We start from the raw sequence: 12,522 nt of genomic DNA, 5'->3' as shown, positions 1-12,522 counted from the left end.
AGGACACTCCTCACTCGTTTGCCCTCACCTTCATTGTCTGTTCGTTTTTGGTGACTTTATATACTCTGGACCGAGACGTTGAGTCCGCGACATACATGGCGGACAATAACTGATACAGTCTGCTTTGCCAGTCCAAATGCATTCGCCGTTTTCCTCGACGACCAGGTAATACAAAGCACACGCTACGTTTTTTATCACATCCACGGGAGCTCGCATTCTCGTCGACTCTCCTTCGACAAATGGACAAAGTTTTTCGGTAAGTAGAATCACAGCTGACCTGGACATTGGAAAGTTCTCTTGCCGTCTGAGAAGTGTTGTATCCCAAATAGCTGCAATCGCTTTCTCTTAAGGTATTCATGTGTAATTTCCACAAGCGTCCGTACATGTAGAAGGAGGAGAAACACGGGCATGTCTGGATGACTCGCCTTCATATTTCCAGTGGTTAGCTCTGAGTTACGAAACCGCTTTATTATGAGGCTGGCTGTGGCGCGTTCCTTCTGACGTCACTTCCTGTGTGGGGCGCGGTCTTTCTGGCGTCACTTCCTGTGTGGGGCGCGGTCTTTCTGGCGTCACTTCCTCTCCGAACTCAGTTTGTAAACGATCAATGAGTCCGTACAAAGCTAAGAGCCGAAGATTCAAGAAATACACGGCGCACTTACCCGTGTAAAAAATGATCCAAGGAGGAGAACCTTAAATGCTGGTTTAGTGTGGCCGAAACGGGGCTGAGGCTAAATAATTATTCGTTTAAGGGGTTAAACAACTCAGTGTAGACATAGCCTTAGATTGGTCAGATCTAGTCTAACGACTAGTGCCAAAACCCCAAATATTTTTACTCCAAGACCAGGAGGGTGTGCCTGGGCAAGGATGGGTTCACCCTATCGTGGTGATGCAAACAAGCAATCTTAACTGTCAAAGCCGACGACAGTCGTTGAAGTGTAATTTCCCCTCGTTAGCGTTGAGGTATTGTGTGGCAGAACGATCAATGTGGATCGACAACTACCAGTCCAAAATAGTCGAAATCCCCCATGTGAGCATTCCATTCAGTTGTAAACAAATGGCACAAACAGACTTCTGGTCACCTTCTGTGAATGTTTCTAACTCCTGTTATTTGTTGGAGGCTAAATTGCAGAGTCTTTTAGTAATGGCTGAAAGGACAGTGTTGTATGTGGGAGACAGACGGTGTTGCAGACCACCTCCTCTGTTTAGGGATGGTTTTTCAACCTTGATATAGATGGTTTCCCTCACTCCTCTTTCGTACCATCCATCCTCCCTGTCGAGAATCTGTACATTTTTGTTCTCAAAGGAGGCACTCCTTGGTGGTTGGAGGAGCCGTGTGAGCAAGGCCATGTATCATGACGCTAAAAAAATATTTTGTCTTCATTAGCTCTCACAGTAACAATGTAGCTATACCTTGGTTGACAGGTCACGGCATGGAAATTAAGCATGTTTTTTTATGCATTATGAAGCGCTTTATAGACAGAGTAGATGGATGTCATATACATGTATTTTTCGCCGCCTCGTACTAGCAGTTTTTCACTATTTAGAACGCGCATGTTTGTTCTTGTCCCACATAGGGATTGTGGATGATAGGCAAAATCCCTCAAAAAAGTGCAGTTATGGCAAAAAGCAGTGCCAAAATGGTGAGTGGCAGTGTAAATGGTCTGTATTTTATATAGCGCTTTACTATACCAGCACGATACCACCCAAAGCGTTTTACATTATACAACACTTTCACACACACTAAAAAATGTTGGGTTAAAAAATAACCCAATTTTAACCCAACTGCTGGCTCAGAAAAGGACAAACCCCTTATTTGAGTTATTTTAACTCAACATTTTGGGTTGAATTATTTAACGAAAAAGTTGAGTTATGATAACCTAATGTTGGGTTATTCCCAGTGTTGGGTTAGTTACTGAAAACCAGTAACTAGTTACAGTTACTAGTTACTTTATTTCAAAGGTAACTCAGTTACTAACTCAGTTACTTACACCAAAAAGTAATGTGTTACTGTGAAAAGTAACTATTCAGTTACTTTTTCTTTTCTTTTTTTAAAGCTCCCATTAATGCCCTTATAGCCTTCATTTCAGTACTGTTATTGCACTGGAGAATAATACAATCTGTTGATCAACTTGACATGCATTTGCATCACTGAACTCTGCTAAGCAATGTGCTCTACATACAACACACAAAGACAAAGATATGTTTCTAAGAGCCAATTTATTTCAGGCCAGAACAAATTGACAAAACTATTTTAAATAGCTGCAACATAACATACATAAGTAACAAACAGCATAATAACAACATAGCTGTAAACCAAGGAAGTACTTTAACTTTACATACCAAAGCCTAACCAGGCGTTTTTTCTCTCAAGGAATTCTGAAATAAAATCATGTCTGAAGCCCAGAACACTCTACACATTTCCCCAGTTTTAGTTTAGAGATAAGGAAAGATTGGCCTACCCCACTAGCATCCCTCTTTTTGTTTGTGAACTTTATAGTCTATACATTTAGAGTGATGTGATAATCAAATACCCTAGAAGTCTAGAAATAAAGAGTATATAAGAGAATTGACAGAGTGTGTGTACTATAATTCATAATAACATTGATTTTGATTCAATATTATGTTTTGAGCAATGACCGTTTGAAAGAAAAAAAAACAGCTTTGTTTTATTAGTCAACATTGCAACTCTTTCTAAATTACATTTAACCTTTAAGCTTTTTTATTTCAATTTTGTTATGTTTTTGTTTATTTTAATAGTATTTTTAGAATGTGCTGTGGGCCTTTAAAACATTAGCTGTGGGCTGCAAATGGCCTCCGGTGCACACTTGTTACACCCCTGCTATAGTTAATAAAAAATTAAATCTGATAAATCTATCGATAAAAAGCTGAGCCTGGCGACGCATGCGCGTTAACAACTCTCTCGCTCTCTCTGTCTCCGCCCCACGAATGCTGCTGCGCGCACCCCTCCCCTCCCTCTCTTTCCCCACACTCAGACACACACACAGCGCGGCTCCTCCGTGTGACACAAGACATTCAGAAGAACGACACCGTAGCGCTGCAATAAAACACACTCAGATCTTCTGTTTCTAGCCGATACTACATAAAAAATAACGTAAAATAACGCAGTAACGCATCATGTAGTAACGGTAACTGAGTTACTGAATATAAAAAATAACGCGTTAGATTACCAGTTACCGCCGAAACTAACGGCGTTACAGTAACGCGTTACTTTGTAACGCGTTAGTCCCAACATTGGTTATTCCCAACCAAACTATTGGGTTGAATTATTTAAAACAAAAGTTGAGTTATGCTAACTCAATTTTGGTTGATTCGTAACCCAACTATTGGGTTGAATGTATTTAACACAAAAGCTGAGTTATGCTCACTACAATGTTGGGTTATTCCAAACCTATTGGGGTTAAATTGCGCAACCCAAAACTGTTGGGTTGTGCAATTTAGCGCTCATTGACCCAATAGTTGGTTAAAAATTACAAATGTTACTGCTGGTTTGTCCTACTCCTTCCCAACTACTGATCAAAATTAATTTTATTCCATTAAAATATGCTCAAAAGCAAGATATGACTGACTTTTTTTTTTTTTTACAAAAATTGCAGTGTATGGTCATAGTAGTTCTATACAGCATGCTCAAATATGTTCATGTACATAAGATGTGTGATTGTAAATAATGTTAATGAGATTAATCCTTAATAAAATTCCCGCTAACACTTTAGTATGGGGAACATATTCACCATTAATTAGTTGCTTATTAAAGTAACAAATACTTAATTTAGAGTTATTTGGACATTGGGGGAACATATAAGGGTTAGGGTTACTAATAAGCAATAATTCTGAGGTTATTGAGGGAAGATTCTTAATTAATGGCTTACTGGTTGTATATAAGGCCATGCAGAATAAGGCATTAATAAGTACTTAATAATGACTATTTAAGAGCCAATATGTTACTAATTTGGAGGTAATAAGCAAGTAATTAATGGTGAATATGTGTTCCCCATACTAAAGTGTTACCAAATTCCCTTCAAGAAAAAAGTACCTTTTTAATAAAAATTTTAAAAAGCCTTTCACCCAAAAATGCATTACTCATTGAAAAATGGTCTATAGTTTTGAAACCCCAGAAATTGCGTAAAAAAATAATATCATTATAACCCCAAAAATGGATTGCTCTTCATAAAAACAACTCCAAAATTTAACCCAACATTTGCAACTCATAAATTGGGTTGTCAAAATAACCCAGCATTTTCTAGTGTGCACACACATCCGCACACTGATGGCAGAAGCTGCCATGCAGGGTGCTAACCCATCATCAGCAAGGCTGGCGAAGTGTCTGGCGCAAGGACACAATGGCGGAAGCTGGATTAGTACCAGGAACCTTCAAGTTGCTGCCAGGGCCGCTCTACCACCTGAGCCACCTGATAGGCACCTATTGTATGTACGACCCTTAATAGTTGCCATTTTGGGTACATATAGTGGAAGAGAATGTGGTTGCAATTAGGGCTGGGTGATATGGACGAAAAAGTATATCTCGATATATTTTCACTTAAACTCGATATTCGATATATATCTCGTTGTATTTATAAAGATATTTATTTTTGAGTGATATTCAGTACAACTGAAGTGAATGACAACTGTACTGTAAACACTTTTATTAACCCAGTTAGTCAAGATGGGTATTAAAGGCCTACTGAAACCCACTACTACCGACCACGCAGTCTGATAGTTTATATATCAATGATGATATCTTAACATTGCAACACATGCCAATACGGCCAGGTTAACTTATAAAGTGCAATTTTAAATTTCCCGGGAAATATCCGGCTGAAAACGTCTCGGTATGATGACGTTTGCGCGTGACGTCACGGATTGAGCGGAAGTATTGGGACACCATTGTGTCCCAATACAAAAAGCTCTGTTTTCATCGCAAAATTCCACAGTATTCTGGACATCTGTGTTGGTGAATCTTTTGCAATTTGTTTAATGAACAATGGAGACAGCAAAGAAGAAAGCTGCAGGTGGGATCGGTGTATTAGAGGCTGTCTACAGCAACACAACCAGGAGGACTTTGAGTTGGATAGCAGACGCGCTATCCGACGCTGGCCGCCGACCGCACCGATGATCGGGTGAAGTCTTTCGTCGCGCCGTTGATCGCTGGAACGCAGGTGAGCACGGGTGGGGATGAGCAGATGAGGGCTGGCGTAAGTGGAGAGCTAACGTTTTTAGCATAGCTCTGTCGAGGTCCCGTAGCTAAGTTAGCTTCAATGGCGTCGTTAGCAACAGCATTGCTAGGCTTCGCCAGGCTGGACAGCATTAACCGTGTGGCTACAGGTCCAGGGTTTGGTTCGGTGTCTCCTGATAGTAGAAGTAATAGTAGTATTGTTGATCTTCGGTCTATCCTTCCAGTCAGGGGCTTATTTCTTCCGTTTTTATCCGCAGTTAAGCACTATACTATCACGTTAGCTCCGAAGCTAAAGTGCTTCACCGATGTATTGTCGTGGAGATAAAAGTCACTGTGAATGTCCATTTCGCGTTCTCGACTCTAATTTTCAAGAGGATATAGTATCCGAGGTGGTTTAAAATACAAATCCGTGATCCACAATAGAAAAGGGAGAAAGTGTGGAATCCAATGAGCTCTTGTACCTAAGTTACGGTCAGAGCGAAAAAAGATACACCCTGGCGTCCTGCATTGCACTCTAATCCTTCACTCTCACTTTCCTCATCCACAAATCTTTCATCCTCGCTCAAATTAATGGGGTAATCGTCGCTTTCTCTGTCCGAATCGCTCTCGCTGCTGGTGTAAACAATGTGCAAATGTGAGGAGCTCTTTAACCTGTGACGTCACGCTACTTCCGGTACAGGCAAGGCTTTATTTTATCAGCGACCAAAACTTGCGAACTTTATCGTCGATGTTCTCTACTAAATCCTTTCAGCAAAAATATGGCAATATCGCGAAATGATCAAGTATGACACATAGAATGGATCTGCTATCCCCTTTTAAATAAGAAAATCTCATTTCAGTAGGCCTTTAACAGCACATAAAAGAAACTGTTTAAGTAGTACACAATTACATAATATAAATAAAATAGAAAAATATTATTTCTATATAAAATAAATAACATAAATGGGGGTTACCCACATATGCGGTCCTCTCCAAGGTTTCTCATAGTCATTCACATTGACGTCCCACTGGGGTGAGTTTTCCTTGCCCGTATGTGGGCTCTGTACCGAGGATGTCGTTGTGGCTTGTACAGCCCTTTGAGACACTTGTGATTTAGGGCTATATAAATAAACATTGATTGATTGATTGATTGATTGATTGAAATAATATAAAAACTCAGATAAAAAAATACATTTGCAGGCAGGCACTTTGTGATTTCCTTTCCTGGGTTGATGACCCGCCCTATCTTGCTTCTGATTGGCCTGTCCCTAACCAATCGTGACTCATCATAGTAAACAACCAACCAATCATGAATGTTCTTATACGTGCAAGCACGTCTTGGAAGGAGGAAGGGGAGGGGTTTAGTAGCCCATAGTGGGGGAGGGGTGAGAACAAGGAACACAACAAATAAGCGGCGTTTGGTAATTTTAACGTGAAATAAATTATATCGATAATACGATATTTTCTTAATTCATATCTTGTTTAAAAATATATCGATATATCTTACAAACTCCATATATCGCCCAACCCTAGTTGCAATTCACGATTAAAGAAGGAGAGAAGAGGGGAAATATTGCGATCAGTAAAAGGTTCGGAACAGACCGATACGGGCAATATTTGAGCGATCGTTATGTAATATTATAACTGTTGAAGTGTACTGGTAGAAGTATTCTATTCGTGACAGTGTAACCTTGGCTTTTGCTCAGCGAATGAGCTGCACAAAAGGAAGAGACTCACCTAACTCAAGCCCACTTTACCAAATTGGGATGGCTTAGAGCTGAGGAAAGAGTACACCAAATCACAATGTGCCTGGTATTCAAAATACTCAGAGAAACTGTCCCCAAGTACCTGTCCAACTATTTCACCAGACTATGTGATGCTCACAGGTACTACACGAGAGGGAGTTCCTCAGACCTCGTCCCCCCCAAATTCAAGACTCTCATGGGAAAAAATGCATTGTACTATTTTGCCACCACACAGTGGAATGCACGACCAACAGACCTTAAAGGCCTACTGAAACCCACTACTACCGACCACGCAGTCTGATAGTTTATATATCAATGATGAAATCTTAACATTATAACACATGCCAATACGGCCGGGTTAACTTATAAAGTGACATTTTAAATTTGCCGCTAAACTTCCGGTTCGAAACGCCTCTGAGGATGACGTATGCGCGTGACGTAGCCCGGGGAACACGGGTATGCCTTCCACATTGAAGCCAATACGAAAAAGCTCTGTTTTCATTTCATAATTCCACAGTATTCTGGACATCTGTGTTTGTGAATCTGTTGCAATTATGTTCATTGCATTATGGAGAAAGAAGCTGAGCAAGCAAAGAAGAAAGTTGTCGGTGCGAAACGGACGTATTTTTCGAACAAAGTCAGCAACAACAGTACACAGCCGGCGCGTCTTTGTTTACATTCCCGAAAGATGCAGTCAAGATGGAAGAACTCGGATAACAGAGACTCTAACCAGGAGGACTTTTGACTTCGATACACAGACGCCTGTAGAGAACTGGGACAACACAGACTCTTACCAGGATTACTTTGATTTGGATGACAAAGACGCAGACGTGCTACCGTGAGTATGCAGCTTTGGCTTCTAAACATTTGATCGCTTGACCGTATGTGCGCAACTTTTTTTTTGCGTATGTACGTAACTTTTTTAAAATATACAAGCTTTATGAACCTTGGGTTAGGTGAACGGTCTTTTGGGCTGAGTGATTGTGTGTGTTGATCAGGTATTTGAATTGTATTGGCGTGTTCTATGGAGCTAGGAGCTAGCATAGGAGCTAGGAGTTAGCATAACAAAGACGTAGGTGTTTTTATGCAGGATTCATTTGTGTCATATTAAATATAAGCCTGGTTGTGTTGTGGTTAATAGAGTAAATATATGTCTTGTGTTTATTTACTGTTTTAGTCATTCCCAGCTGAATACCAGGTACCGTGAGTATGCAGCCTTGCCTGCTAAACATTTGATAGCTTGACCGTATGAGCGCGTCACGTACGTAACTTTTTAAAAATATATAAGCTTTATGAACATTGGGTTAGGTGAACTGTCTTTTGGGCTGAGTGATTGTGTGTGTTGATCAGGTGTTTGAATTGTATTGGCGTGTTCTATGGAGCTAGGAGCTAGCAGAGGAGCTAGGAGCTAGCATAACAAACACGTAGGTGTTTTTATGCAGGATTAATTTGTGGCATATTAAATATAAGCCTGGTTGTGTTGTGGCTAATAGAGTATATATATGTCTTGTGTTTATATACTGTTGTAGTCATTCCCAGCTGAATATCAGGTACCGTGAGTATGCAGCCTTGGCTGCTAAACATTTGATAGCTTGACCGTATGTGCGCGTCACGTACGTAAGTTTTTAAAAATATATAAGCTTTATGAACCTTGGGTTAGGTGAACGGTCTTTTGGGCTGAGTGATTGTGTGTGTTGATCAGGTGTTTGAATTGTATTGGCGCGTTGTATGGAGCTAGGAGCTAGCAGAGGAGCTAGGAGCTAGCATAACAAACACGTAGGTGTTTTTATGCAGGATTAATTTGTGGCATATTAAATATAAGCCTGGTTGTGTTGTGGCTAATAGAGTATATATATGTCTTGTGTTTATTTACTGTTGTAGTCATTCCCAGCTGAATATCAGGTCACCCCCGGCTCTCACAGCATCTTCCCTATCTGAATAGCTTCAACTCCCCACTAGTCCTTCACTTGCACTTTACTCATCCACAAATCTTTCATCCTCGCTCAAATTAATGGGGAAATTGTCGCTTTCTCGGTCCGAATCTCTCTCACTTCATGCGGCCATCATTGTAAACAATAGGGAACTTTGCGTATATGTTCAACTGACTACGTCACGCTACTTCCGGTAGGGGCAAGCCTTTTTTTATCAGATACCAAAAGTTGCGATCTTTATCGTCGTTGTTCTATACTAAATCCTTTCAGCAAAAATATGGCAATATCGCGAAATGATCAAGTATGACACATAGAATAGATCTGATATCCCCGTTTAAATAAAAAAAATTCATTTCAGTAGGCCTTTAAAATTCGAACTTCCCTACTAAATTTTACTTAAACTGCTATAAAATCATGGCTCAGCTCAACCTCTACCTGATAGGAACCAAAATCGATCCCCAGCAACTCTTCGAAGCATCAAACAGGTTTATATGTGGTTATAGTGTATATACCTGTATATTTTCTCTAGAGAATGTCCGATAACATCGGGCTGCCGATATTATCGGCCGATAAATGCTTTAAAATGTAATATCGGAAATTATCGGTTTCAAAAAGTAAAATGTATGACTTTTTAAAAGGACGTAGGGAGAAGTACAGAGCGCCAATAAACCTTAAAGGCACTGCTGTTGCGTGCCGGCCAAATCACATAATACCTACGGCTTATCACTCACACAAGTGAATGCAAATCATACTTGGTCAATAGCCATACAGGTCACACTGTATAAACAACTTTAAAGGCCTACTGAAATGACATTTTTTTATTTAAACGGGGATAGCAGATCCATTCTATGTGTCATACTTGATCATTTCGCGATATTGCCATATTTTTGCTGAAAGGATTTAGTATAGAACAACGACGATAAAGTTCGCAACTTTTGGTCTCTGATAAAAAAAGCCTTGCCCCTACCGGAAGTAGCGTGACGTCACAGGAGGAAGGGCTGCTCACATTTTCCTATTGTTTTCAATGCAGCGAGAGAGATTCGGACCGAGAAAGCGACGATTACCCCATTAATTTGAGCGAGGATGAAAAATTCGTGGATGAGGAACGTGAAAGTGAAGGACTAGCGTGCAGTGCAGGACGTATCTTTTTTCGCTCTGACCGTAACTTAGGTACAAGGGTTTACTCTCTCCTTTTTCTATTGGGGATCACGGATTTGTATTTTAAACCACCTCGGATACTATATCCTCTTGAAAATAAGAGTCGAGAACGCGAAATGGACATTCACAGTGACTTTTATCTCCACGACAATACATCGGTGAAGCTCTTTAGCTACGGAGCTAACGTGATAGCATCGTGCTTAAATGCAGATAGAAACAAAATAAATAAACCCCTGACTGGAAGGATAGACAGAAGATCAACAATACTATTAAACCATGGACATGTAAATACACGGTTAATGCTTTCCAGCCTGGCGAAGCTTAACAATGCTGTTGCTAACGATGCCATTGAAGCTAACTTAGCAACGGGACCTCACAGAGCTATGCTAAAAACATCAGCGCTCCACCTACGCCAGCCAGCCCTCATCTGCTCATCAACACCCGTGCTCACCTGCGTTCCAGCGATCGACGGAGCGACGAAAGACTTCACCCGATCATAGATGCGGTCGGCGGCCCGGAGACGGAGGAAGTCAAGGTGAGGTTGGCGGCTAGCTCGTCTGCTATCCATCTCAAAGTCCTCCTGGTTGTGTTGCTACAGCCAGCCGCTAATACACCGATCCCACCTGCAGCTTTCTTCTTTGCTGTCTCCATTGTTCATTAAACAAATTGCAAAAGTTTCACCAACACAGATGTCCAGAATACTGTGGAATTTTGAGATGAAAACAGAGCTTTTTGTATTGGATTCAATGGGGCCGAATACTTCCGTTTCAACGATTGACGTCACGCGCATACGTCATCATATCTAGACGTTTTCAACCGGAAGTTTAGCGGGAAATTTAAAATTGCACTTTATAAGTTAACCCGGCCGTATTGGCATGTGTTGCAATGTTAAGATTTGATCATTGATATATAAACTATGAGACTGCGTGGTCGGTAGTAGTGGGTTTCAGTAGGCCTTTAACACTGTTACAAATATGTGCCACACTGTGAACCCACACCAAACAAGAATGACAAACACATTTCGGGAGAACATCCGCACCGTAACACAACATAAACACAACAGAACAAATACCCAGAACCCCTTGCAGCACTAACTCTTCCGGGACGCTACAATATACACCCCCCACTACCCCCTAACCCCCCACCCAACTCAACCCCGCCTACCTCAACCTCCTCATGCTCTCTCAGGGAGAGCATGTCCCAAATTCCAAGCTGCTGTTTTGAGGCATGTTAAAAAAAATAATGCACTTTGTGACTTCAATAATAAATATGGCAGTGCCATGTTGGCATTTTTTTCCATAACTTGAGTTGATTTATTTTAGAAAACCTTGTTACATTGTTTAATGCATCCAGCGGGGCATCACAACAAAATTAGGCATAATAATGTGTTAATTCCACAACTGTATATATCTGTATCGGTTGATATCGGAATCGGTAATCAAGAGTTGGACAATATCGGAATATCGGATATCGGCAAAAAAGCCATTATCGGACATCTCTAATTTTCTCATTCTGTTTTGCACACTCTTGGAGTCAACATGTGCATAGTCATGTACATAGTGTCATGTACATAGTGTATATATACCCAAGCCCCCATTTTTTGTATATATTGTTCTTCAAATCACCTGACATGTATACTGTGTACATGTACATAATGTTATAGGTTATATAACTTTTATTATTGAATGTATCAAATGTGATGAATATGTAATGGACCACAATGGAAACAAGCCTTTTGGCTTTTTGTGCCATTCATTTGCCTTTTTAAAACATTACATGGATTCAATTCTTTAAGATGTCAATAAACTTCTCAATCAAAAAGAGAAAAAGTCCGCCACTCGATCTGGCCTGCGATCCGACGACAGTGTATGAACTGACCTTGCAGTGGTGGCAGTAGTTTTCCCCATTTTTCCCCGGCGAAAGGATGATCTCTCCTGTTGGGATCAGCTTGATCCTCAGCTCCATCATCGTGCCTTTTTTGATTTACGTCTAGACTAAATTAAAGAACTCCCCTGAAGAGCGAAGACCCACGTCTGCAAATCCTGGCCTCGGGATGCGATCAGAGGACTATTCCGGGCTACAGCTGAAAAAACGCATTGCAAAAATCAGTGTTTAAAAACAAGCAGGGGGGACAAAGCAAAGTGTGAGTGAGGCGTGTTACCTTCTGCAGAGTGGAGAGCCACACTGAGGGCCGGCTTCCCCTCGCTACCACCAGAGGATGTTAGCACTCGGGCCAAGGGAGCACAGGGAGGATATGGAGCGCAAGATGGATGTCACAGGCAGAGGATGTGTGTCTTGCAAGGCTGACTGCTGTGTGCAGTTTCACATTTATGTGTTGAAAGAAGACGTTTGAGGAAAAAAAATATGATCCCGGAATACCAGTGAAGGGAGTTCATCCCATTTCCTCCTTTTGGATAATTGATGGCATTGCACACACACATGCATACATACACACATGCATACACACACATGCATACACACACCCACACATACACATATACACACAGCAAGTGAGAAG

At 40.9% G+C, this 12,522-nt stretch overlaps 1 protein-coding gene across 1 annotated transcript in view; it reads right to left on the bottom strand.

The window, feature by feature from the left end:
* The window catches only part of LOC133663442 (unconventional myosin-Ic-like), a 158,910-nt gene extending 146,861 nt beyond the window's left edge, over positions 1-12,049 (bottom strand). Inside the window, exon 1 of the mRNA XM_062067906.1 lies at positions 11,883-12,049. Within this exon, the coding sequence (XP_061923890.1) occupies positions 11,883-11,972 (90 nt within the window). The 5' untranslated portion in view covers positions 11,973-12,049. The remainder of the gene's footprint in view (positions 1-11,882) is intronic.
* Positions 12,050-12,522: the final 473 nt, after the last annotated feature.

This window comes from Entelurus aequoreus, linkage group LG13, assembly GCF_033978785.1.
Source record: "Entelurus aequoreus isolate RoL-2023_Sb linkage group LG13, RoL_Eaeq_v1.1, whole genome shotgun sequence".
Classification (NCBI taxonomy): domain Eukaryota; kingdom Metazoa; phylum Chordata; class Actinopteri; order Syngnathiformes; family Syngnathidae; genus Entelurus; species Entelurus aequoreus.
This window is presented reverse-complemented; position numbering and strand designations above follow the sequence as displayed.